The sequence below is a fragment of the Coregonus lavaretus genome (assembly GCF_964263955.1).
Source record: "Coregonus lavaretus genome assembly, chromosome: 5".
Lineage (NCBI taxonomy): Eukaryota > Metazoa > Chordata > Actinopteri > Salmoniformes > Salmonidae > Coregonus > Coregonus lavaretus.
In genome coordinates, this window is record NC_139992.1 from 61565325 (window position 1) to 61589727 (window position 24403).

At 44.3% G+C, this 24403-nt stretch overlaps 1 protein-coding gene across 1 annotated transcript in view; it reads left to right on the plus strand.

Annotated features, from left to right (window-relative positions):
* Positions 1–10097: 10097 nt before the first annotated feature.
* The window catches only part of hdac4 (histone deacetylase 4), a gene marked incomplete at its 5' end in the record, with an annotated part of 124776 nt that continues 110470 nt past the window's right edge, over positions 10098–24403 (plus strand). The window contains 5 exons of the mRNA XM_084161596.1: positions 10098–10107; positions 10551–10822; positions 11883–12033; positions 19004–19124; positions 21298–21416. Coding sequence (XP_084017722.1) covers positions 10098–10107; positions 10551–10822; positions 11883–12033; positions 19004–19124; positions 21298–21416 — 673 coding nt within the window. The remainder of the gene's footprint in view (positions 10108–10550; positions 10823–11882; positions 12034–19003; positions 19125–21297; positions 21417–24403) is intronic.

Genomic DNA, 24403 nt, shown 5'->3' on the forward strand with positions numbered 1-24403 from the left:
ATATCCTAATTTGACTTTGGTGCAGGTCATGTTGTTCTTCACAGTACCGTCTCTGATAAACACACTATATCAAATAAAATAAAAGTGTATTGGTAATGGCTTAGCAGATAATAACAAAAGAAAAACAATATTTACATGGCTCAAAAATAATTATTCATTCTAATCAGACAGGTTCTTTACATAGATGATACATTGGAGATAATATAAGGCAAGTACTGGAAACAGTAGAACACTATGAAAAATCTGGGAAACCAGGCCTGCAGACTTCGAAAGGGCATTTGCATTAAAGTACGACTGGGGTTTATATATAAATGCCTGGAGCATTTCAATTTTGGAGAATCTCTTATAAAATGGGTTAAAATAATGTATAGTAACCCTAGGTGTAAAATAGTAAATAATGGCTATTTCTCTGAAAGTTTTAAACTGTCAAGAGGAGTGAAACAAGGTTGTCCACTATCGGCATATCTATTTATTATGGTCATCGAAATGTTAGCTATTAAAATCAGATCCAACAATAATATCAAGGGATTAGAAATCCAGGGCTTGTACGCAAAGGTGTCATTGTACGCTGATGATTCATGTTTTCTTTTAAATCCACAACTTGAATCCCTCCACAGCCTCATAGAAGATTTAGATACATTTTCTAACCACTCTGGATTACAACCAAATTATGATAACTGTACTATATTACGTATTGGATCACTAAAAAATAAAAATTTTACATTACCATGTAGTTTACCAATAAAATGGTCTGATGGTGATGTGGATATACTCAGAATACATATCCCAAATGAAATAAATGATCTCACTCCAATACATTTTAATAGAAGGTTAGCAAAAATAGATAAGATCTTGCTACCATGGAAAGGTAAATACCTGTCAATTTGTTGAAAAATCACCCTGATTAACTCTTTAGTATTATCCCAGTTTACCTATTTGCTTATGGTCTTGCCTACGCCTAGCGAACAGTTTTTTAAATTATATGAGAAAAAAAATTTCAATTTTATTTGGAAAGGCAAGCCAGACAAAATTAAACGGGCCTATTTATATAATGAATATGAATTCGGAGGACAGAAATTATTAAATATTAAAGCATTAGAACTATCACTAAAAGCTTCAGTCATACAAAAGTTATACTTAAATCCGAACTGATTCTCTAGCAAATTAGTAAGATTGTCTCACCCAATATTCAAGAATGGCCTTTTTCCCTTTATTCAGATTACAACCTCTCACTTTCAGTTATTTGAAAAGGAAATCATCTCCCAAATATCACTATTTCTAAAACAAGCCATAGAAAGTTGGTTGCAATTTCAATTTAATCCTACAGAAACTACAGAACAAATTATGCAACAAATATTGTGGTAAAACACAAATATACTAATTAATATAAATAAAAAACATAATTTTTTGAAAAAAAAAAATGTATACTCTTTGTAAATGATATCATTGGTAGGACTGGTGGAGTTATGTCGCACATGCAGCTAACAAAAATGGAAATGTCTGCTCTAGCCAAAATTACAACCAAATAATGGCAGCATTACCGCAAAAAATGGAAGAGGAAAGTGGAAAGGGGAAAAAGTAAGGAACTTGTCTGTCGGCCCTGCATTAAAGAACATAATTGGTTAAAGAAAATTGTGATAAATAAAAAAGTATACCAGTTTCATTTAAGGACTAAAGGATTGACAGCCGTCCCATATACAGTGAGGGAAAAAAGTATTTGATCCCCTGCTGATTTTGTACGTTTGCCCACTGACAAAGAAATGATCAGTCTATAATTTTAATGGTAGGTTTATTTGAAAAGTGAGAGACAGAATAAAAACAAAAAAATCCAGAAAAACGCATGTCAAAAATGTTATAAATTGATTTGCATTTTAATGAGGGAAATAAGTATTTGACCCCCTCTCAATCAGAAAGATTTCTGGCTCCCAGGTGTCTTTTATACAGGTAACGAGCTGAAATTAGGAGCACACTCTTAAAGGGAGTGCTTCTAATCTCAGCTTGTTACCTGTATAAAAGACACCTGTCCACAGAAGCAATCAATCAATCAGATTCCAAACACTCCACCATGGCCAAGACCAAAGAGCTCTCCAAGGATGTCAGGGACAAGATTGTAGACCTACACAAGGCTGGAATGGGCTACAAGACCATCACCAAGCAGCTTGGTGAGAAGGTGACAACAGTTGGTGCGATTTCACCTTTATTTAACCAGGTAAGCCAGTTGAGAACAAGTTCTCATTTACAACTGCGACCTGGCCAAGATAAAGCAAAGCAGTGCGATAAAAACAACACAGAGTTACATATGGGGTAAAAAACATAAAGTCAAAAATCAGTGTGTGCAAATGTAGCAAGTTATGGAGGTAAGGCAATAAATAGGCTATAGTGCAAAATAGTTACAATAGTATTAACACTGGAATGCTAGATGTGCAAGAGATTATGTGCAAATAGAGATACTGGGGTGCAAAAGAGCAAAATAAATAACAATATAGGGATGAGGTAGTTGGGTGGGCTAATTTCAGATGGGCTGTGTACAGGTGCAGTGATCGGTAAGGTGCTCTGACAACTGATGTTTAAAGTTATTGAGGGAGATAAGAGTCTCCAGCTTCAGAGATTTTTGCAATTCGTTCCAGTCATTGGCAGCAGAGAACTGGAAGGAATGGCGGCCAAAGGAGGTGTTGGCTTTGGGAATGACCAGTGAGATATACCTGCTGGAGCGCAGACTACGGGTGGGTGCTGCTATGGTGACCAATGAGCTAAGATAAGGCGGGGATTTGCCTAGCAGTGATTTATAGATGGCCTGGAGCCAGTGGGTTTGACGACGAACATGTAGTGAGGACCAGCCAACAAGAGCGTACAGGTCACAGTGGTGGGTAGTGTATGGGGCTTTGGAGACAAAATGGATGGCACTGTGATAGACTACATCCAATTTGCTAAGTAGAGTGTTGGAGGCTATTTTGTAAATGACATCGCCGAAGTCAAGGATCGGTAGGATAGTCAGTTTTACGAGGGCATGTTTGGCAGCATGAGTGAAGGAGGCTTTGTTGCGAAATAGGAAGCCGATTCTAGATTTAACTTTGGATTGGAGATTCTTTATGTGAGTCTGGAAGGAGAGTTTACAGTCTAACCAGACACCTAGGTATTTGTAGTTGTCCACATACTCTAGGTCAGACCCGTCGAGAGTGGTGATTCTAGTCGGGTGGGCGGGTGCCAGCAGCGTTCGATTGAAAAGCATGCATTTAGTTTTACTAGTGTTTAAGAGCAGTTGGAGGCTACTGAAGGAGTGTTGTATGGCATTGAAGCTCGTTTGGAGGTTTGTTAACACAGTGTCCAATGAAGGGCCAGATGTATACAAAATGGTGTCGTCTGCGTAGAGGTGGATCTGAGAGTCACCAGCAGCAAGAGCGACATCATTGATATACACGGAGAAAAGTGTCGGCCCAAGAATTGAACCCTGTGGCACCCCCATAGAGACTGCCATAGGTCCAGACAACAGGCCCTCCGATTTGACACACTGAACTCTATCCGAGAAGTAGTTGGTGAACCAGGCGAGGCAGTCATTTGAGAAACCAAGGCTATTTAGTCTGCCAATAAGAATGCGGTGGTTGACAGAGTCGAAAGCCTTGGCCAGGTCGATGAAGACGGCTGCACAGTACTGTCTATTATCAATCGCGGTTATAATATCGTTTAGGACCTTGAGCGTGGCTGAAGTGCACCCATGACCAGCTCGGAAACCGGATTGCATAGCGGAGAAGGTACGGTGGTATTCGAAATGGTCGGTGATCTGAAGTTTGTCAATGAACATCTGAATGATTCAGAGGAGATCTGGGTGAAAGTGTTGTGGTCAGATGAGACCAAAATCGAGCTCTTTGGCATCAACTCAACTCGCCATGTTTGGAGGCGGAGGAATACTGCCTATGACCCCAGGAACACCATCCCCACCGTCAAACATGGAGGTGGAAACATTATGCTTTGGGGGTGTTTTTCTGCTAAGGGGACAGGACAACTTCACCGCATCAAAGGGACGATGGACGGGGCCATGTACCGTCAAGTCTTGGGTGAGAACCTCCTTCCCTCAGCCAGGGCATTGAAAATGGGTCGTGGATGGGTATTCCAGCATGACAATGACCCAAAACACACGGCCAAGGCAACAAAGGAGTGGCTCAAGAAAAAGCACATTAAGGTCCTGGAGGGGCCTAGCCAGTCTCCAGACCTTAATCCCATAGAAAATCTGTGGAGGGAGCTGAAGGTTCGAGTTGCCAAACATCAGCCTTGAAACCTTAATGACTTGGAGAAGATCTGCAAAGAGGAGTGGAACAAAATCCCTCCTGAGATGTGTGCAAACCTGATGGCCAACCACAAGAAACGTCTGACCTCTGTGATTGCCAACAAGGGTTTTGCCACCAAGTGCACACACTGCAGCAGAGATTTTGGCCCACTCCTCCATACAGACCTTCTCCAGATCCTTCAGGTTTCGGGGCTGTCGCTGGGCAATACGGACTTTCAGCTCCCTCCAAAGATTTTCTATTGGGTTCAGGTCTGGAGACTGGCTAGGCCACTCCAGGACCTTGAGATGCTTCTTACAGAGCCACTCCTTAGTTGCCCTGGTTGTGTGTTTCGGGTCGTTGTCATGCTGGAAGACCCAGCCACGACCCATCTTCAATGCTCTTACTGAGGGAAGGAGGTTGTTGGCCAAGATCTTGCGATACATGGCCCCATCCATCCTCCCCTCAATACGGTGCAGTCGTCCTGTCCCCTTTGCAGAAAAGCATCCCCAAAGAATTATGTTTCCACCTCCATGATTCATGGGGTGTTCTTTGGGTTGTACTCATCCTTCTTCTTCCTCCAAACACGGCGAGTGGAGTTTAGACCAAAAAGCTCTATTTTTGTCTCATCAGACCACATGACCTTCTCCCATTCCTCCTCTGGATCATCCATATGGTCATTGGCAAACTTCAGATGGGCCTGGACATGCGCTGGCTTGAGCACAGGGACCTTGCGTGCGCTGCAGGAATTTAATCCATGACGGCTTAGTGTGAGACTAATGGTTTTCTTTGAGACTGTGGTCCCAGCTCTCTTCAAGTCATTGACCAGGTCCTGCCGTGTAGTTCTGGGCTGATCCCTTACCTTCCTCATGATCATTGATGCCCCACAAGGTGAGATCTTGCATGGAGCCCCAGACCGAGGGTGATTGACCGTCATCTTGAACTTCTTCCATTTTCTAATAATTGCGCCAACAGTTGTTGCCTTCTCACCAAGCTGCTTGCCTATTGTCCTGTAGCCCATCCCAGCCTTGTGCAGGTCTACAATTTTATCCCTGATGTCCTTACACAGCTCTCTGGTCTTGGCCATTGTGGAGAGGTTGGAGTCTGTTTGATTCAGTGTGTGGACAGGTGTCTTTTATACAGGTAACGAGTTCAAACAGATGCAGTTAATACAGGTAATGAGTGGAGAACAGGAGGGCTTCTTAAAGAAAAACTAACAGGTCTGTGAGAGCCAGAATTCTTACTGGTTGGTAGGTGATCAAATACTTATGTCATGCAATAAAATGCAAATTAATTACTTAAAAATCATACAATGTGATTTTCTGTATTTTTGTTTTAGATTCCGTCTCTCACAGTTGAAGTGTACCTATGATAAAAATTACAGACCTCTACATGCTTTGTAAGTAGGAAAAACCTGCAAAATCGGCAGTGTATCAAATACTTGTTCTCCCCACTATTTGTGAGAGAAAAAAACATATGGGGGATTGGAAATGATGCAGGTAGCTTAGTGGTTAAGAGCGTTGTGCCAGTAACCGAAAGGTCGCTGGTTCTAATCCCCAAAGCCGACTAGGGGAAAAATCTGCCGACGTGCCCTTGAGCAAGGCACTTAATCCTAATTGTTCTTGTAAGTCGCTCTGGATAAGAGCGTCTACTAAAAAAAAATAAAGAAAAAAAAAAAAATATCTGCAATATTAAAGCTGATCTACCCCCTAAAAAAAAGGTGTATTTGTAACATGCTCAGGATACAGAAGGTATAAACCAGGGGTGTCAAACGGGTTTAATCCGGCCTGCGAGATGATAAAAAAATAAAATAGTTAATAATAATTTTGTAAAGTATAAAAATGCGCTACAATTTTTCTATAAAATAAACTGCTGTTCCAATTGCGTCCACTGGATGGCGCAATAGCAATTGTGTTAAGCAAGCAAACTGTTTATACCGGGGCAGAGCAAGTAGGTCAAGCACGTGCAGCCAATGAGCTACTTTGTTTTGCCCGCGATATTTATTACGGCTTCTACTTTTAACATTATGTGCTTTGGCACCCTCATTGCCCCAATATGTCTCTGTCAAAAAAAAGAAAAGTGGACGCAGAGTGCAGAGTGTTCCAAGAAAAATGGTCATCCTATTTATGCTGAAAGAATATAACCTTCGTCGCCACTATGTGAGTCTTCATGCCGACAAATATGACAACTTTCAAGGACAGCGGAGATGAGAGAAGGTGAATGAACTGTTGGCGGGTTTGAAGAAACGGCAGTCTGTGTTTACTCACAGCCGAGACATCAGTGACGCTGCAGTGAAAGCTAGCTACCTCATTGCTAATGAAATCGCAGTGGCTTCAAAACCATTTAGTGAGGGGGAATTTGTAAAAACATGCATGATGAAGGCAGCGGAGATTGTGTGCCCTGAAAAGCGGCAGGCTTTTGCAAATATCAGCCTGACAAGAAACACAGTTGCAGACAGGATTTCCGATCTTTCAGTGGATTTGGACAGCCAGTTGAAGCAAAAAGTAAAGTCATTTATTGCGTTTTCGGTTGCAATTGATGAAAGCACGGACATTACAGATGTTGCACAACTGGCCATTTTCATCCGCGGAGTTGATGACCTCTGTAGCTCAGCTGGTAGAGCACGGCGCTTGTAACGCCAAGGTAGTGGGTTCGATCCCCGGGACCACCCATACACAAAAAAATGTATGCACGCATGACTGTAAGTCGCTTTGGATAAAAGCGTCTGCTAAATGGCATATTATAATTATTATTATAGATGACACATTCACCGTCACCGAGGAGTTCGTGGAGTTGGTGCCGATGACAGATACAACGACAGCAGCTGATATTTTTACCGCACTCGTCGGCGCGCTGGACAGGGTCGGAGTGGACTGGTCCCGCGCTGTCAGCCTGGCTACAGATGGTGCGCCCTCAATGATCGGGAAAAAAGCAGGCGTTGTGACAAAGTTCAGAGAGAAAGTGCAATCTGCAAATGGAGGACGTGATTTTTTGACTTTTCACTGTATTTTGCACCAGGAGGCTTTGTGTTGCAAGTCATTAAAGATGGATAACGTCATGAAGGTGGTCATCCAAACTGTTAATTTCATCCGATCCAGAAGCCTGAATCACCGTCAGTTTGACAGCCTTCTCAGAGAGAAAGACCACATCTATGGCCTGCCATACCACACTGAGGTAAGATGGTTAAGCCGAGGTGCTGTGCTGAGGCGTTTCTTTGATTTACGAGAAGAAATTGAACAGTTCATGGAAGAAAAGGGCAAACCAGTGTTAGAATTTCATTCCGCAGAATGGATGCAGGACTTTGCATTTATGGTGGATGTTACAGAGCACCTGAATAACTTGAACAAACAGCTGCAAGGGCGCAACAAAGTTGTCACGCAGTATTATGACAGCATACGTTCTTTCAAGTTGAAGCTGTCATTGTGGGAGACGCAACTTGCCGGTGGTGATGCAGCTCACTTCCCCTGTCTGAAAAATGTGTGCGCGACCCAACATGTGGCAGACATGAAGTGGTTCAAAGATAAAATAACGGGACTGTTACGGGAGTTTGAGCAACGCTTTCAGATTTGTGTTGATATGTTTTTATGTTGATGTGCTATTGTTTTTCATTGATTTTATTTTATTTGTATATTTAACCTATTCTTGACTCTGTGGTTCTTGCACTTGTTTGGGGAACAGGATTTCATTATTTTTATCTACATTTCTGCCTGAGAAATGACACCCTGATATAGTTCTGTGATCTGTGAAACAGTTCTGTTAATCACTGCGGCATTGTGTGTTTGTGTGTTCTTTGTCCTCAGAACTTTCAAATAACTTGATGTGTTTTATGATTAATAGTGATGTTGTGCTTTTGGACACTGTCCTCAGGCTCCAGCTTTATGTTTATATGTTTTTATGTTGATGTGCTATTGTTTTTAATTGATTTTATTTTATTTGTATATTTAACCTATTCTTGACTCTGTGGTTCTTGCACTTGTTTGGGGAACAGGATTTCATTATTTTTATCTACATTTCTGCCTGAGAAATGACACCCTGATATAGTTCTGTCATCTGTGAAACAGTTCTGTTAATCACTGAGGCATTGTGTGTTTGTGTGTTCTTTTTCTTTAGAATTTTCAAATAAACTTGACGTGTTTTATGATTAATAGTGATGTTGTGCTTGTACTATTTTGGACACACTGTCCTCAGGCTCCAGCTTTATGTTGTATGTTGATCGTATTAAAACAAAGAAAACAATCTAAAGTTGTTGTTTTTAAGTTATATATACCATGATTTTTCCGGTCCGGCCCACTTGGGAATAGATTTTCCTCCATGTGGCCCCTGAGCTAAAATGAGTTTGACACCCCTGGTATAAACGGTACAGTGAAATGGTTACTTGCATAGTGTAGTCTTTTGTTTAGATATGTATCTAGCTAGCTAAGCAATGAACCATAATCCCAACTCATAACATTACTACCCTGCATGAATCTGCTGGTAGCTAAAACTAACCAACTAGGTTCAATGTTAGCTAACTAGCTAACATTAGGCTATAACTAGCAATGCAAATGGCTCTGAGATATGAATATTACTACACGTAACGTTAGCTAGCGAGCCAGCCAGCTAACGTTAGCTAGCTAGCTAACAGTACGCTTTAACTTGCAATGAAAACAACTTTCTGACAAAATTAGAAACGTATAATATCTGAAAATGTAGCTAGCTAGACTCTCTTACCCGAATACATGGATGATCGCTTCTCCCTCTCTGTCACGGAAGCCATGGTTACCCTTAGTTTGAAGATGTAATCTTGAGACAGGTGTTTTATACAACAGCGTTCTGTGTGTTCTCTTTTCGACTCCGTCCGCATATTTGCAATAAAACACCAGAATTTACTCTCCTTAGCTATCATTCTCTGCTTCCACCGGATATTCCACTGATTTCAAAAATCGGTCTTCCAGAAAGTGGAGAGCATCTTTCAAAAAAGGAACAGATTACCTACATATACTGAGCAGCTCATGTTATTGACAGAAGCATGCTACATGGCAGACCAATCCGAACTCATCTCTCGGCATGTCCAGCCCATCCATTATCTCAGCCAATCATGGCAGCGGGAAGGTTCCTGTCTTTTTCTGTGGCTAAACCAACTAGGCTTGTAATATAACAATTTTGTATTTAGAGATGGCATACAAGTTTGTTATTAAGGCACATGAAAGTTCACATGTTCCAGAAGGCATTTCTGCCAAAAAACTCATTTTGATAAAAAATAAATGTTTACATTCAAATGCCTCTCCTGTGAAGTAGTGACGCGCGACATACGCCTAGTTTCCTGAAACGAGTCACATATGTCCTCTTTTGGATTGTCTTTTCAGTGTCCATGTAGCTCATTAGAATCGGCTACTTCTATCGTTACTTCCTAAAGAAGAACAGTTACTTGCGGACAGTATAGTTTAGATTATATATAGGGGGAGGGGGAAAGAATATTGGCAGTCTATTATTTTCTCTGCATTGATAAACTCTGTGACCTTTTGAGGGGGACCTCTTTTGTTTGGCCCTAATCCCCATCCATAGTCTCTCTTCTGGCCAGGATCATTGTAGTGCTGTTCTTTTCCCTTGAACTCGTGGCATTCTGCTCTTTGAGATTAGTGCCCTGCTGTGAGCTGACACAGTGGAAATGAATGGGGATCCTTTTTTGGGATACACATGCACACACAGACTCGCATGCATGCATGCACACACACACAAACACACACATAGACACGCAAATACACGCACACACACATACACACACACACACCCCTCCTCTCGCTCATCGTGAGCATACTTCACCCATTCATCTATTCCCAGTCCACACGTATTGTGGCAATGCTTGCACGTACACACATAGTAGTTGTTCTCAGTGCTTTTGTCCATTTGTTTGCAGCCTTTTGTCACTCCCAACATCACAAAACTCCTATCGTGGTACATTGCCACCACACTATGCGTCTACGTTGACCCTAGTGTGTCAAAACTGCCATCGTTAAACTAGCATCCGTGCCATGTAGTCCTAGAATGAAGACTAATTTAGCCTTTCGCCAAAGCTGAGAGCTATTCAATGATGTCGGGTGGCTATTCTATTCTATGGGTCATTCAATGTCATTGAATCGGCTCCTATAGGACCTGCAACTACTTGTGTGCATTAGTGTGTTTGAGTCAGTGTGTGTGAGAAAGAGCCTTGGGAAAGACTATCCTTTATCTTTTGATTGAACCCTACGTCACAAAGGAACAACAACCATGAAAAATCAGTCAGTAACCCCTTCTCTCTCTGCCTCTCCCCAGTCGACGTGAGCGCGGCACTGCCCATGCAGGTGCCCCCGGCCGCCATCCCCATGGACCTGCGGCTGGACCAGCCCTTTGGCCTGGCACCGCGACCAGGCGACCAGGGCCACCAAGGACAGGTCCCAGGTCAGCGGGAGCAGCAGCTGCAGCAGGAGCTGCTGGCCCTCAAACACAAACAGCAGATCCAGAGACAGCTGCTCATCGCCGAGTTCCAGCGGCAACACGAGCAGCTCTCACGCCAGCATGAGGTCCAGCTACAGGAGCATGTTAAGGTGTGTGTGTTTTTGTCTCCTCTCCCACCCCCTGCTCTTCTCCATCTCTCCATCCCTCCATCGCCTTTGCTCGAGGGCATTCTGGCTCAGCAGAATGCCAATGTGCTGTTTTAATGACAGAGAGAATGGGTGTAGGAGAGGACATGCCTGTACACGTGTGTGTGTGTGTGTGTGTGTGTGTGTGTTGGATGTAACTGGATCCACCGGTTGAGTTGGGTTGCTTTTCTGATCTCCATGGGAACCCAGTCCTTGAGAAACTGTGTATGCATGTGTACTGGCTCATACGTGTGTGTGACAACGAGAGAAACAGTTTGCTCTGTAAACAGGCCTCCCGTGTTGCCACGGCCGCAGCTTCAGCCAATGGGAGAGAGGCAGCCCAGGCTAAAAATAGCTCTGTCTGAAAGCTCCAGTTGACACATCACTAGCTCCGCATTATGCCTTGACAGCTTGCTGACTGTATTCTATTCTGCTCCGTTCCAGTCAACACCCACCTGTACTGGTTGAAATTATGCAACAACTGTCCATAGTGAGGCTTTTATCATTCAGTCATTTAGGCATTTTGTGCTGACTTCCTCTTGAGAAGAAATTCAAGTAATCTGTTTCCAAGCTATGAAATCTGTAGGGGATACTTGCTGTTGAAATCTAGTGATATTGACGTCAGCCATTGGTTTTAGATTGTCTGATACATGCATATTTGCCATTGAAAGGAAGTGTGTTAGAGTGTGTGTTGAAGCGTGTGTTTTTTGTTTATCTAGATAAGATGATATCAGACAATCTGTGACCATGTCTCCCTCCCTCTCTCCTTTCCATTCCTCTCCCTCTCCCCATCTCCCTCCATCCCTTTCAGTCTCCCTCTCCCTCCTCCTCCCATGTCCCTCCATCCCTCTCCCTCTACTCCATCAGCAGGCAGTAGTACCAATGTTGTAGTAAAGTTGTAGTAATGTTGTGGTAACGTTGTGTTGCAGCAGCAGAAGCACCTCCTGGCTCTAAAGCATCAGCAGGCAGTTGTACCAACGTTGTAGTAACGTTGTATTAAAGTTGTAGTAACGTTGTGTTGCAGCACCAGCAGGACCTCCTGGCCCTGAAGCATCAGCAGGAGCTGCTGGAGCACCAGAAGAAGATGGAGAGACACCGCCAAGAGCAGGAGATGGAGAAGCAGCAGAGGGAGAAGAAACTCCTGCTGCTCAAGAACAAGGAGCGTGGCCAGGAGAGTGAGTTGCTCAGAATTACATTATTATATAGTGGGGCTAACGTTACATTGTCATATACCGGGGCCAATGCTACATTACTATGTTGTGGATAACTCTACATTATCATATAGTGAGGCCAATTCTGCATTATCACTTTGTGGCTAACACTACAGATGTGACAAATGGAAAACATTTCTTAACGATTAAACTATAAGAACATTTTATAAAATTCCACGTGCACAATGCATAATATGTTCCTATTGCGTATAGTGATCCTATTGCGCATGGCCGCTAGGGAGATATGAAGTTCTATCTACCATAGTCATGGGCTGAATCTCAAACCGAACACTTGGCCCCTAAGCCTTTTATCAAGTGACCACTTGCTATTGTGTTCGATAGTGATCATTCAAGTCTGCAAGTGTTTTGGCCAAAATAAGCATTGAGACGATGCGCAATCCATGTCCCAACTGATATTACAAAATTCAAAATCCATTCACGAGCATTGTCTCCCGCGACCTGTCTTGTGCATGAAACACAGGCACTGGGGCAGACACAGACGCATACTCTGATAGACAGTGAGAAAGTTGTAAAACAAAACGACATCTCTCTACTCCTGCACAAAATATGTGCAAGTACACTACCAGTCAAAAGTTTGGACACACCTACTCATTCAAGAGTTTTTCTTAATTTTCTACTATTTTTTACATTGTAGAATAATAGTGAAGACACCAAAACTATGAAATAACACATATGGAATCATCTAGTAACCAAAAAGTGTTAAACAAATCAAAATATATTTTATATTTGAGATTCTTCAAATAGCCATCATTTGCCTTGATGACAGCTTTGCGCACTCTTGGCATTCTCTCAACAAGCTTCATGAGGTAGTCACCTGGAATGCATTTCAATTAACAGGTGTGCCTTCTTAAAAGTTGATTTGTGGAATTTCTTTCCTTCTTAATGCGTTTGGGCCAATCAGTTGTGTTGTGACAAGGTAGGGGGGATTTACAGAAGATAGCCCTATTTGGTAAAAGACCAAGTTCATATTATGGCAAGAACAGCTCAAATAAGCAAAGAGAAACGACAGTCCATCATTACTTTAAGACATGAAGGTCAGTCAATACGGAACATTTCAAGAACTTTGAAAGTTTCTTCAAGTGCAGTCGCAAAAACCATCAAGCACTATGATTAAACTGGCTCTCATGAGTACTGCCAAAGGAATGGAACACCCAGAGTTACCTCTGCTGCAGAGGATAAGTTAATTCGAGTTACCAGCCTCAGAAATTGCAGGCCAAATAAATGCTTCACAGAGTTCAAGTCACAGACACATCTCAACATCAATTGTTCAGATGGGACTGTGTGAATCAGGCCTTCATGGTCGAATTGCTGCAAAGAAACCACTACTAAAGGACACCAAAAAGAAGAAGAGACCTGCTTGGGCCAAGAAACACGAGCAATGGACATTAGACCGGTGGAAATGTGTCCTTTGGTCTGGAGTCCAAATTAGAGATTTTTTGTTCCAACCGCCATTTCTTTGTGAGACGTGGTGTGGGTGAACGGATGATCTCCGCATGTGTATTTCCCACCGTAAAGCATGGAGGAGGAGGTGTGATGGTGTGGGGGTGCTTTGCTGGTGACACTGTCTGTGATTTATTTAGAATTCAAGGCACACTTAACCAGCATGGCTACCACAGCATTCTGCAGTGATATGCCATCCCATCTGGTTTGGGATTAGTGGGACTATCATTTGTTTTTCAACAGGACAATGACCCAACACACCTCCAGGCTGTGTAAGGGCTATTTGACCAAGGAGAGTGATGGAGTGCTGCATCAGATGACCTGGCCTCCACAATCCCCCGACCTCAACCCAATTGAGATGGTTTGGGATGAGTATGACGGCAAAGTGAAGGAAAAGCAGCCAACAAGTGCTCAGCAGATGTGGGAACTCCTTCAAGACTGTTGGAAAAGCATTCCAGGTGAAGCTGGTTGAGAGAATGCCAAGACTTTGCAAAGCTGTCATTGAGGCAAAGGGTGGCTACTTTGAAGAATCTCAATTATAAAATATATTTTGATTTGTTTAACGCTTTTTTGGTTACTACATGATTACATATGTGTCATTTCATAGTTTTGATGTCTTCACTATTATTCTACAATGTAGAAAATGATTTCATAATCTGATTTAGCTTGTAGTAGCCTGCCTGCTGCTAGCTAGCTTCACTGACAAACACAGGTGTCACGTTCGTTGAAGGACGGGACAGACCAAGGCGCAGCGTGATATGCGTACATGTTTATTTTCTATTAAACACAACGACAAAAAATCCAACGAAACGAAATGTGAAGTCCAAGGTAGACGACACAACATACCTTAACCGGAACAAGATCCCACAACCCACTAGTGCCAATAGGCTGCCTAAGTATTGGCCCCAATCAGAGACAACGAACGACAGCTGCCTCTGATTGGGAACCACACCGGCCAACATAGAACCATGCATACTAGATCGACAAACAATGACAAACACAACAAGGAATATACACACCCTGACTCAATATATAAGCGTCCCCTGAGTCAGGGCGTGACAACAGGGATTGAATTCTAGCTAGCTAGCTAAGGATGTTGGGCACTGCACTGATAAACAGCGTGTAGCTTGTCACTTATTTACGATAGTTTGACAGCTTGCTGATGAAGTTGGAGACATGTTCCCAGCAGTCAGGCCGTACTTCAGCATGTTTCCAAAGCACCAATCGCTATGTTGTAACGTTGGGTCATCTAAAAGCACAGTGCAGCAGCAGACTCGATAGTCTGTTCGCTGCTGTCACTTGCATTTCTTTGCCATTTTTCCAACTTAATGACTGGGGTGTGCAGCGCTTTCTCTATTATTGCATATATCTGACACTGAATGTTATCAGATCTTCAACCAACACCTAATATTAGATAAAGGGAACCTGAGTTAACAAATAACACAAAATGTTGATATTTATTTAATTAAAGAAGTTATGCAACACCCAATGTCCCTGTGTGAAAAAGTAATTGCACCCTTACATTCAATAACTGACTGTGCCACATTCAGCTACAGTGACTTCTACCAAACGCTTCCTGTAGTTGCTGATCAGTCTGTCACATCACTAGGGAGGGATTTTGGCCCACTCCATTCAGAACTGCTTTAACTCAGGTACATTTGTGGGTTCCTGCCACAACGTCTTAAATGGTTTAGGGCTGGACTTTGACTTGCTTTTGAGCCATTCTGATGTAGACTTGATTGTGTGTTTTGTATCATTGTCTTGCCGCATGACCCAGCTGCGCTTCAGCTTCAGCTCACGGAAGGATGGCCTGACATTCTCCTTTAGAATTATCTGATACAGATAATTCATGGTTCCTTCAAGTTGTCCAGGTCCTGAGGCAGCAAAGCATCCCCAAACCATCACACTACCGCCACCATGCTTGACCATTGGTATGAGGTTCTTACTGTGGAATGCAGTGTTTGGTTTTCGCCAGACATAACAGGACCTGCCATAATTGAAGGAACCATGAATACTTCTCTGTATCAGAGAATTCTACAGGAGAATGTCAGGCCATCTGGCCTTGAGCTGATGCTGAAGCGCAGCTGGGTAATGCGGCATAACACACAAGCAAGTCTATATCCTCTGTGGTCCTCTGTAGCTCAACTGGTAGAGCATGGCGCTTGTATCGCCAGGGTAGTGGGTTCGATCCCCGGGACCACCCATACGTAAAAATGTATGTACACATGACTGTAAGTCGCTTTGGATATGCTAAACGGCATATTATATATTATATATCAGAATGACTGAAAAGCAACACATTTAGAGTTCTGGAATGGCCTAGTCAAAGTCCAGACCTAAACCCGATTGAGAGGTTGTGGAAACCCACAAATGTCGCTCAGTTAAAGCAGTTCTGCATGGAAGAGTTGGGCCAAAATTCTTCCACAGTGATGTGGGAGACTGATCAACAACTACAGGAAGTGTTTGGTTGCAGTTATTGCAGCTAAAGGTGGCACAACAAGTGTGAGTGTAAGGGTGCAATTACTTTTTCACACAGGGGCATTGGGTAAACTTTGTTTATTAAATAAATGGAAAAGGTATCAGTATGTTGTTATTTGTTCACTCAGGTTCCCTTGATCTAATATTAGGTTTTGGTTGAAGATCTGATGATAACATTCAGTGTCCAAAATATGCACAAATAGAGAAAATCATAAAGGGGGCAAATACTTTTTCCCGGCACTGTATATCCGTGGCAAATAATTTGAAAGATGCATATCTCCTACTAACGTTACATCATTGTTGCATTAGGTATTTGTTAATCTTTTTCCCCCTTTATGATGTTAGTAGTATGTTTGTGATAACTGCACTGTGATTTCAATTTTGTGGAATAAAAACAACAGGTTTTCAGTTACTGATTTTTTCTTACAGTTAACACCCCAATTTGTTTAAACGTTCACACCCCTAGCTAACATTACATTATCACATTGTGGCTAAATCATATGCTGTGGTTATCTTGACATTATTTTATACCGTGGCCAATGCTACATTATCACATTGTGGCTTAAGAGCATTATCATGTTGTGGCTAACACTACAGTATCATGGCCGATGCTACGTCATCATAGTAATAGAGGGACAGTGTTAGCATTAGCATCAGTGATGGTGCAGTATGAGTGATGAGAGCAGGAGTTGGGTAAATAGCAGTAGACCCTCCTAAAGCTGCCCAGCTAACGTTTACCCAAACGTACATTTTACCCAACCTCTTGTCAAACCCTTCCCCAACACTCCTGTCCTGGCTTTCTCCCAGGACAGCACACCCTCCAAAGATGTCATTAAAGCTCCCCAAAATGTCTCCTAACACGAGCTCGGACATTGTGCCAGCGTTGGAACCGCCCTCACCTCCCCCATAACAGTTTCAGACATAAATGTCAAAACAGCACTTTTCAAGCACAAGCAGTCAGGGCAGCCTGAACCGACACCTCACTGCTTCACTATTAGAACCAAAGCAGCCATTTTGGGGCAAACTCAGCCATATTGGCACCAAGTGTTTATTGACAACAACATTGCAATTTGTATGTGGTTTGGTGCCAAGATGGTGTCCGTGAAATGCTACATCTCAAACTGTGTTTTCCCGTAATCTGTATATGTACGGCACTAAGCTAGGCTAGCATCTAGAGTAACGCTGGATGGTAAACAGCGGGTGCTTTGTTAAGTGCTGCAGTAAATTGCCTCCAAGGCAGTCTCATAAAAGCCTATTTGCCTCAGTGTCAAGGCGTACAAATTGGGATGTCAGCACTTAGGTCTCGCAATGTGATTTAAAAGGCGTCTATATTAGCAGTCATCATATTCTCCTATGTGCCACCCCCCCTGCACTGCTTCACCGCTTGACATGTTAGTCACTTGTTGCCAGCTCCGTCTTTTTCTCTCACTAATTGTGTTTCTCTTTGACACACACTTTTACAGATGTATGCACACACTTCCCTTGCTCTCTCTTTTTACTCTCGCTCTTTTTCTCTCACTCTCTTACCTTTCTTTCCATTTCTCTCTCCCCATCTCTCTCTCCCTGTGTGGAGGCTCCCCTCAGGGATGTGTTGACTGTGTGATGGTGAGGTGGTAATTGAAGAGAGAGCTGTGAAAGAACGCACCTTGTGATGCCTTGTTTGAAGAAAGAAAACCACACAAACACACAAAACATTTTTTCCAATTTAACTGCCACAGTCTCGGTGGAATTCCCACCAAAGCGTACGTTTTCCCTTCTAGGGAAACTCTGTGTAACTTCATGTCCCACAAACTTCAATTCTGTTCAGTCACTCCTTCAAGCTGCAAAGATCAGCTGGGAAGATCACATCCATTCTAGTATCTCACTCAGAATGATCCTGTTGTCGTCTCAATTCTGTTCCCCCATTAGATTCAGTTCCCTATTCATTGTAAATACTTCAACTAAATATCATGGGGTCATGTCAAGATGATTCATGCTCTACAACATTCGGAGAGTACGACCCTGCCTTACACAGGAAGCGGCACAGGTCCTAATCCAGGCACTTGTCATCTCCCGTCTGGATTACTGCAACTCGCTGTTGGCTGGGCTCACTGCCTGTGCAATTAAACCCCTACAACTCATCCAGAATGCCGCAGTCCGTCTGGTGTTCAACCTTCCCAAGTTCTCTCACGTCACCCCGCTCCTCCGCACACTCCACTGGCTTCCAGTTGAAACTCGCATCTGCTACAAGACCATGGTGCTTGCCTACGGAGCTGTGAGGGGAACGGCACCTCCGTACCTTCAGGCTCTGATCAGTCCCTACACCCAAACGAGGGCATTGCGTTCATCCACCTCTGGCCTGCTGGCCCCCCTACCTCTGTGGAAGCACAGTTCCCGCTCAGCACAGTCAACACTGTTCGCTGCTCTGGCACCCCAATGGTGGAACAAGCTCCCTCACGACGCCAGGACAGCGGAGTCACTCACCACCTTCCGGAGACTCTTGAAACCCCACCTCTTTAAGGAATACCTGGGATAGGATAAAGTAATCCTTCTACCCCCCCGTACCCCACCCCCCCAAAAAAAATACATATTGTAAAATGGTTATCCCACTGGCTATAAGGTGAATGCACCAATTTGTAAGTCGCTCTGGATAAGAGCGTCTGCTAAATGACGTAAATGTAAATGTAAAAATATTGGTGGTTGCATATGATGCCATACATAATGTGGTATCATAGAGATGTTGTGAAGATCTATCTTCAAGTTTAATCCAAAGCAAGGAGGAACTAGCCTCGTACTACCACACTGATCTCGCGAGTTTAGATAAATGATTTAGTTTAGCGAATCATTTATGTGAGCTTGCAAGATCAGGCTGGTTCTACAAGGCTAAGGAGGAACCATATCTGTAGAGGGAAACAGAATGACGTGTTCCTCCAGGCTGTTATGAAGGTGGTATTTGTAGTCCATGTCCTGTAATTTTGTAGTCCCTAACCCTTGGCTTCTCGATCATCTCTCCCAGGTGCGGTGGCCAGCACGGAGGTCAAGATGCGGCTGCAGGAGTTTGTCCTGAACAAAAAGAAAGCCCTGGCTCAGCGCAGCCTCAACCACTGCATGAACACTGACCCACGCTACTGGTACGGGTGAGTATCATACCCACACCCCACATCCTTACCCAACCATAGGTTAAGCCTTACTTGATTATGGTGGCACCATGCTGATGCCGAATGATGGCATGCCGTAGATCTTTGTTCTTCATGGACGCTGCAGAGCCTTACAACCCAAAACTCACCCCTATCCTCTGTCTACCCCCCTATGTGTTTCTGTAGATCTTAACGGATATGTACAGTGGCGATTTTAGCATGTAAATCTTGGTGGGGCAAACTCCCCAAAAAAATGTTTTATGCATGCCAGCAAAGCCACAACACAACACTAAACAATACATTAATTGCACTATAACGATGACAAACGGTGCCCAAAAACTTAGGGCCTACATAAAGCTGTCCCAACAGCAGAGTCGCAACAGCAGTCCCAACACCTTACCACTGCTACACCTGGCTATCAGCGGAGCCTTGTATGGCAGCGAAACAGTTCATTCAGCCTCATTTACTGCTTTTTAAAAAAACATAGCTGATATGGCTGACTTGCTTAAACAAATGTGGTTTCTACTGACAATTGAGATGTACAAACTATGGCATAAGGGGACGACGAGCGGATAAGAGGCAATCCGTAATTTCGATTAAGACATTAATGAGCGAGCTAGGACGGATGTAGTTTATGGTAGACTTCTGTTTTTCTGTAGGTTGATGCGTGTGTTTATGTGAAAAATTGTTCTCTGTTAGCTACGGCCCAAGTTTTGACACCAGTAGTCATGGTTAAGTCCTTGACAGCACAGCGTGGAGAGAAGTTTATTTCCCCATTGGTGTCTTCCTTGTCAAAGTTATGTGTAAGGGAGGCTGTAGCTAGTCCAATCAACGGACAGCACCATCCAGTGCCGACATCTGCTCTTCCCATTAACAACTATGAAGCCCCGCCCATTTTATTGATGAATGACACGTTCTCTATTAATTTAGCTAAGATATGAATTATCTTAGTTTCACTTGACGGTTTTACAGGAATGTTACTTTATTTTGTTTGCTCTTTACTTGTTTGTTACCCACCTCCCAAAAAAACAGCAGTCACATAAATCGATAGTAGCCACATAAAATGTGTCTCTAAGACGACATCAAACACAATATATTTTATTAATCAAAACAAGTATATATTCTGACAGCTACAACGGCAGACATTTTTATAATTGCCACATGAGCCAAAGACATGTCAGCCATGCAACCTAGACAGGCTCGCTGTTTATGTAATATGGAGGGGAAAGCCAGCCAGATTCAATTCAGTGGGATGGGAAGACGCCAGCTGACCTCAATTGGCCCCAGCCAGAGGAAACATCAATGCTGTTTTCTCTTAGCTATTAACTGAGAAACATGAAGCCCTCTCCGTGTTTTACTGTAACACTGGAACATAGGGGCAGTTAAGGAAGACGGACACAGAGACAGACAGGTACACACACTTTTTTAATGGTAGCTTAGGATAGATGGATACGCAGTAACAGAGATAGACAGACAGACAGACAGACAGACAGATACCTGATGCCTGTTTCTCCCTCACACTACTGAAGCCACATCAACTGACACGGACCATTGTTACCCAGTCAGACAGACTGGCACAGACAGACGGGCAACATCAGCATATCGTTCACACACCAGCAGGTCCATGCAGTAGTAGTAGCTTTTATGGCTCCATCAGATCCGTTTACGCTCATTGCCCTGTCAGAGTAGGTTTGTTTACAAACACAGGGTGCCGCACAACTTCATGCTCGGCACATGCATTGTGGGTAATCTGAGATGGCATGCAAAGTGCCGGGCCATAAATAAAAAGGTCTGCCTGAGAGCAGGTAATGTGTGGTGGGGAGTGAACTGAGACTCCTGTGTTTGTGGTAACGCTCATCCGTGCATGTGTATTTGTGTGTGACTTTTCAAATATGGGTCCATTGTGCCTCGATGCTTCTCGAAGAGCAGATGTTACGAATTTACGATGACAATAAATAATTGAACAGCTGAATTTAGATTTTTCAACATCTTATTGCATGTTGATGATTAGCCATCATACGGTGTACAATTGTTAAATGTATTTATCTACGTCAGGGAATTCTCTTACTTCCAATTACCAGACGTCCTCTGCCTCAGAAGTCAGGTCGATCTTTGCTCCTTTTGAAGGACCCAAATGAAATACTGTAAATGTGTATTTGTCTCCCCTCTGTAGGAAGACCCAGCACAGCTCCCTGGACCAGAGCTCCCCTCCCCAGACAGGGATGTCCCCTTACAACCACGCCATCCTGGGCATGTACGACCCCAAAGACGACTTTCCTCTCCGCAAGACAGGTAGGACTCCGCCACCTGACCCCTAGCCCCTGTCCCCTGACCGCTTTTCACTTTGGAGTGAACTATCACTGTGTTTTTTGCTTTCCCTGGCTGTGTTTTAATATTTTAAAAAGCTCTTCTCTTTCTAACTTCCTCTTTCCACACTTTAACTAATCTAAAAGTTTGTTAGATAAAGTGAATGTGGATAGGTAATAGCAATATGGTGACAACTCCAATGGACCTACTCCAACATATTGCGTTCACTCGTCCAGGCTTTTTCAGATCAGCAAGAGGAAATGGGTCCAAAATATTGGGGCAAAAAATGTACAGTCGTGGTCAAAAGTTTTGAGAATGACACAAATACTAATTTTCACAAAGTCTGCTGCCTCAGTTTTGATGATGGCAATTTGCATATACTCCAGAATGTCATGAAGAGTGATCAGATGAATTGCAATTAATTGCAAGTCCCTCTTTGCCATGAAAATTAACTTAATCCCCAAAAAACTTTTCCACTGCATTTCAGCCCTGCCACAAAAGGACCAGCTGCCATCATGTCAGTAATTATCTCGTTAACACAGGTGAGAGTGTTGACGAGGACAAGGCTGGAGATCACTCTGTCATGCTGATTGAGTTAGAATAACAGACTGGAAGCTTTAAAAGGAGGGTGGTGCTTGAAATCATTGTTCTTCCTCTGTTAACCATGGTTACCTGCAAGAAAACACGTACCGTCATCATTGCTTTGCACAAAAAGGGCTTCACAGGCAAGGATATTGCTGCTAGTAAGATTGCACCTAATTCAACCATTTATCGGATCATCAAGAACTTCAAGGAGAGAGGTTAAATTGTTGTGAAGAAGGCTTCAAGGCGCCCAAGAAAGTCCAGTAAGCGCCAGGACCGTCTCCTAAAGTTGATTCAGCTGCGGGATTGGGGCACACCAGTGCAGAGCTTGCTCAGGAATGGCAGTGTCAAGGGCTGATGTGGATGTGGTGTTGGAGTCAGGCGCAGGACACAGAAGCTTAGTCCAACAGACTTTACTTGTAAGAACACGACAATACAAAATAACGGGCCTTAACACAACGGAGGCGAGCGATTACGCATACAGTGCGTATATACACAAAATACAAGAGATTACGCATACAGTGCGTCAATACTCTAAAAATACGAGAGCAAATGCACATCACCAACGGACAGGCAGACAACAACACACAACTACAAACAAAACCAAAGGAAACTTATAGGTGACATAATCAATACGTGATATAGAACAGGTGCACTAATCAGACAAAACCAAACAAACATAGATAACATCAGACGGTAGCAGCTAGTACTCCGGGGACGACGAACGCCGAAGCCTGCCCGAACAAGGAGGAGGAGCAGCCTCGGCGGAATCTGTGACAGTACCCCCCCCCCCCTTGACGTGCGTCTCCAGCCGTGCGCCGACCCCGGCCTCGGGGACGGCCAGGAGGACGTGGAGCAGGATGACTACGTAGGATGACTACGATGGAACTCAGTCAGGAGGGATGGATCTAGAATGTCCCTCCTAGGCACCCAGCACCGTTCCTCCGGACCGTACCCCTCCCACTCCACGAGATATTGTAGACCCCCCATCCGACGTCTCGAATCCACGATGGACCGGACTGAGTACGCCGGAGCCCCCTCGATGTCCAGTGAGGGCGGAGGGGTCTCTCTTATCTCATTCTCCTGGAGTGGACCAGCTACCACCGGCCTGAGGAGAGAAACATGGAATGAGGGGTTAATGTGATAGTCATTAGGCAGTTGCAACCTGTAAAACACCTCATTCAATCTCCTCAGGACTTTAAATGGCCCCACAAACTGCCGGCCAAGCTTCCGGCAGGGCAGGCGAAGGGTCAGGTTTCGAGTCGAGAGCCAGACTCGATCTCCAGGGGCGTAGACTGGACCCTCACTGCGGTGGTGGTCGGCGCTCGCCTTATGCCTGCGGATGGCCCGCTGCAGATGTACGTGGGCAGCGTTCCACGTCTCCTCCGAGCGCCGAAACCACTCATCCACCGCCGGAGCCTCGATCTGGCTCTGATGCCATGGTGCCAGAACCGGCTGATAACCTAACACGCACTGAAAGGGGGTCAGGTTAGTAGAGGAGTGGCAGAGAGAGTTCTGAGCCATCTCTGCCCAGGGGATATACCCCGACCACTCCTCCGGCCGGCCCTGGCAATAGGATCTCAGAAACCTACCCACATCCTGGTTCACTCTCTCCACCTGCCCATCACTCTCCGGGTGGTAACCCGAGGTAAGGCTAACCGAGACCCCCAAGCATTCCATGAACACCCTCCAGACTCTAGAGGTGAATTGGGGACCCCGATCAGACACTATATCCTCGGGAACCCCGTAGTGCCGGAAGACGTGGGTGAACAAGGCCTCAGCGGTCTGTAGGGCAGTAGGGAGACCCGGCATTGGAATGAGACGACAGGCCTTAGAGAACCGATCCACAACGACCAGAATAGTGGTATTCCCCTGAGAGGGGGGAAGGTCTGTGACAAAGTCCACCGAGAGGTGAGACCACGGCCGTTGTGGAACGGGCAGGGGTTGAACTTCCCCCTGGGCAGGTGTCTAGGCGCCTTACACTGCGCGCACACCGAGCAGGAGGAGACATAAACCCTCACGTCCCTAGCCAATGTTGGCCACCAGTACTTCACACTAAGGCAGTGCACTGTCCGGCCAATACCTGGATGTCCAGAGGAGGGTGACGTATGAGCCCAATAGATGAGACGATCACGGACCTCGAGCGGCACGTACGTCCGACCCACTGGACACTCTGGGGGAGTAGGGTCGGTGCGTAACGCCCGCTCAATTTCCGCATCGACCTCCCATACCACTGGTGCCACCAGACAAGACTCTGGCAGTATGGGAGTGGGCTCAATGGACCTCTCCTCTGTGTCATACCGCCGGGACAGGGCGTCTGCCTTACCGTTCTGGGACCCTGGGATGTAAGTGATCTTAAAAACGAACCGGGTCAGGAACATGTTCCACCT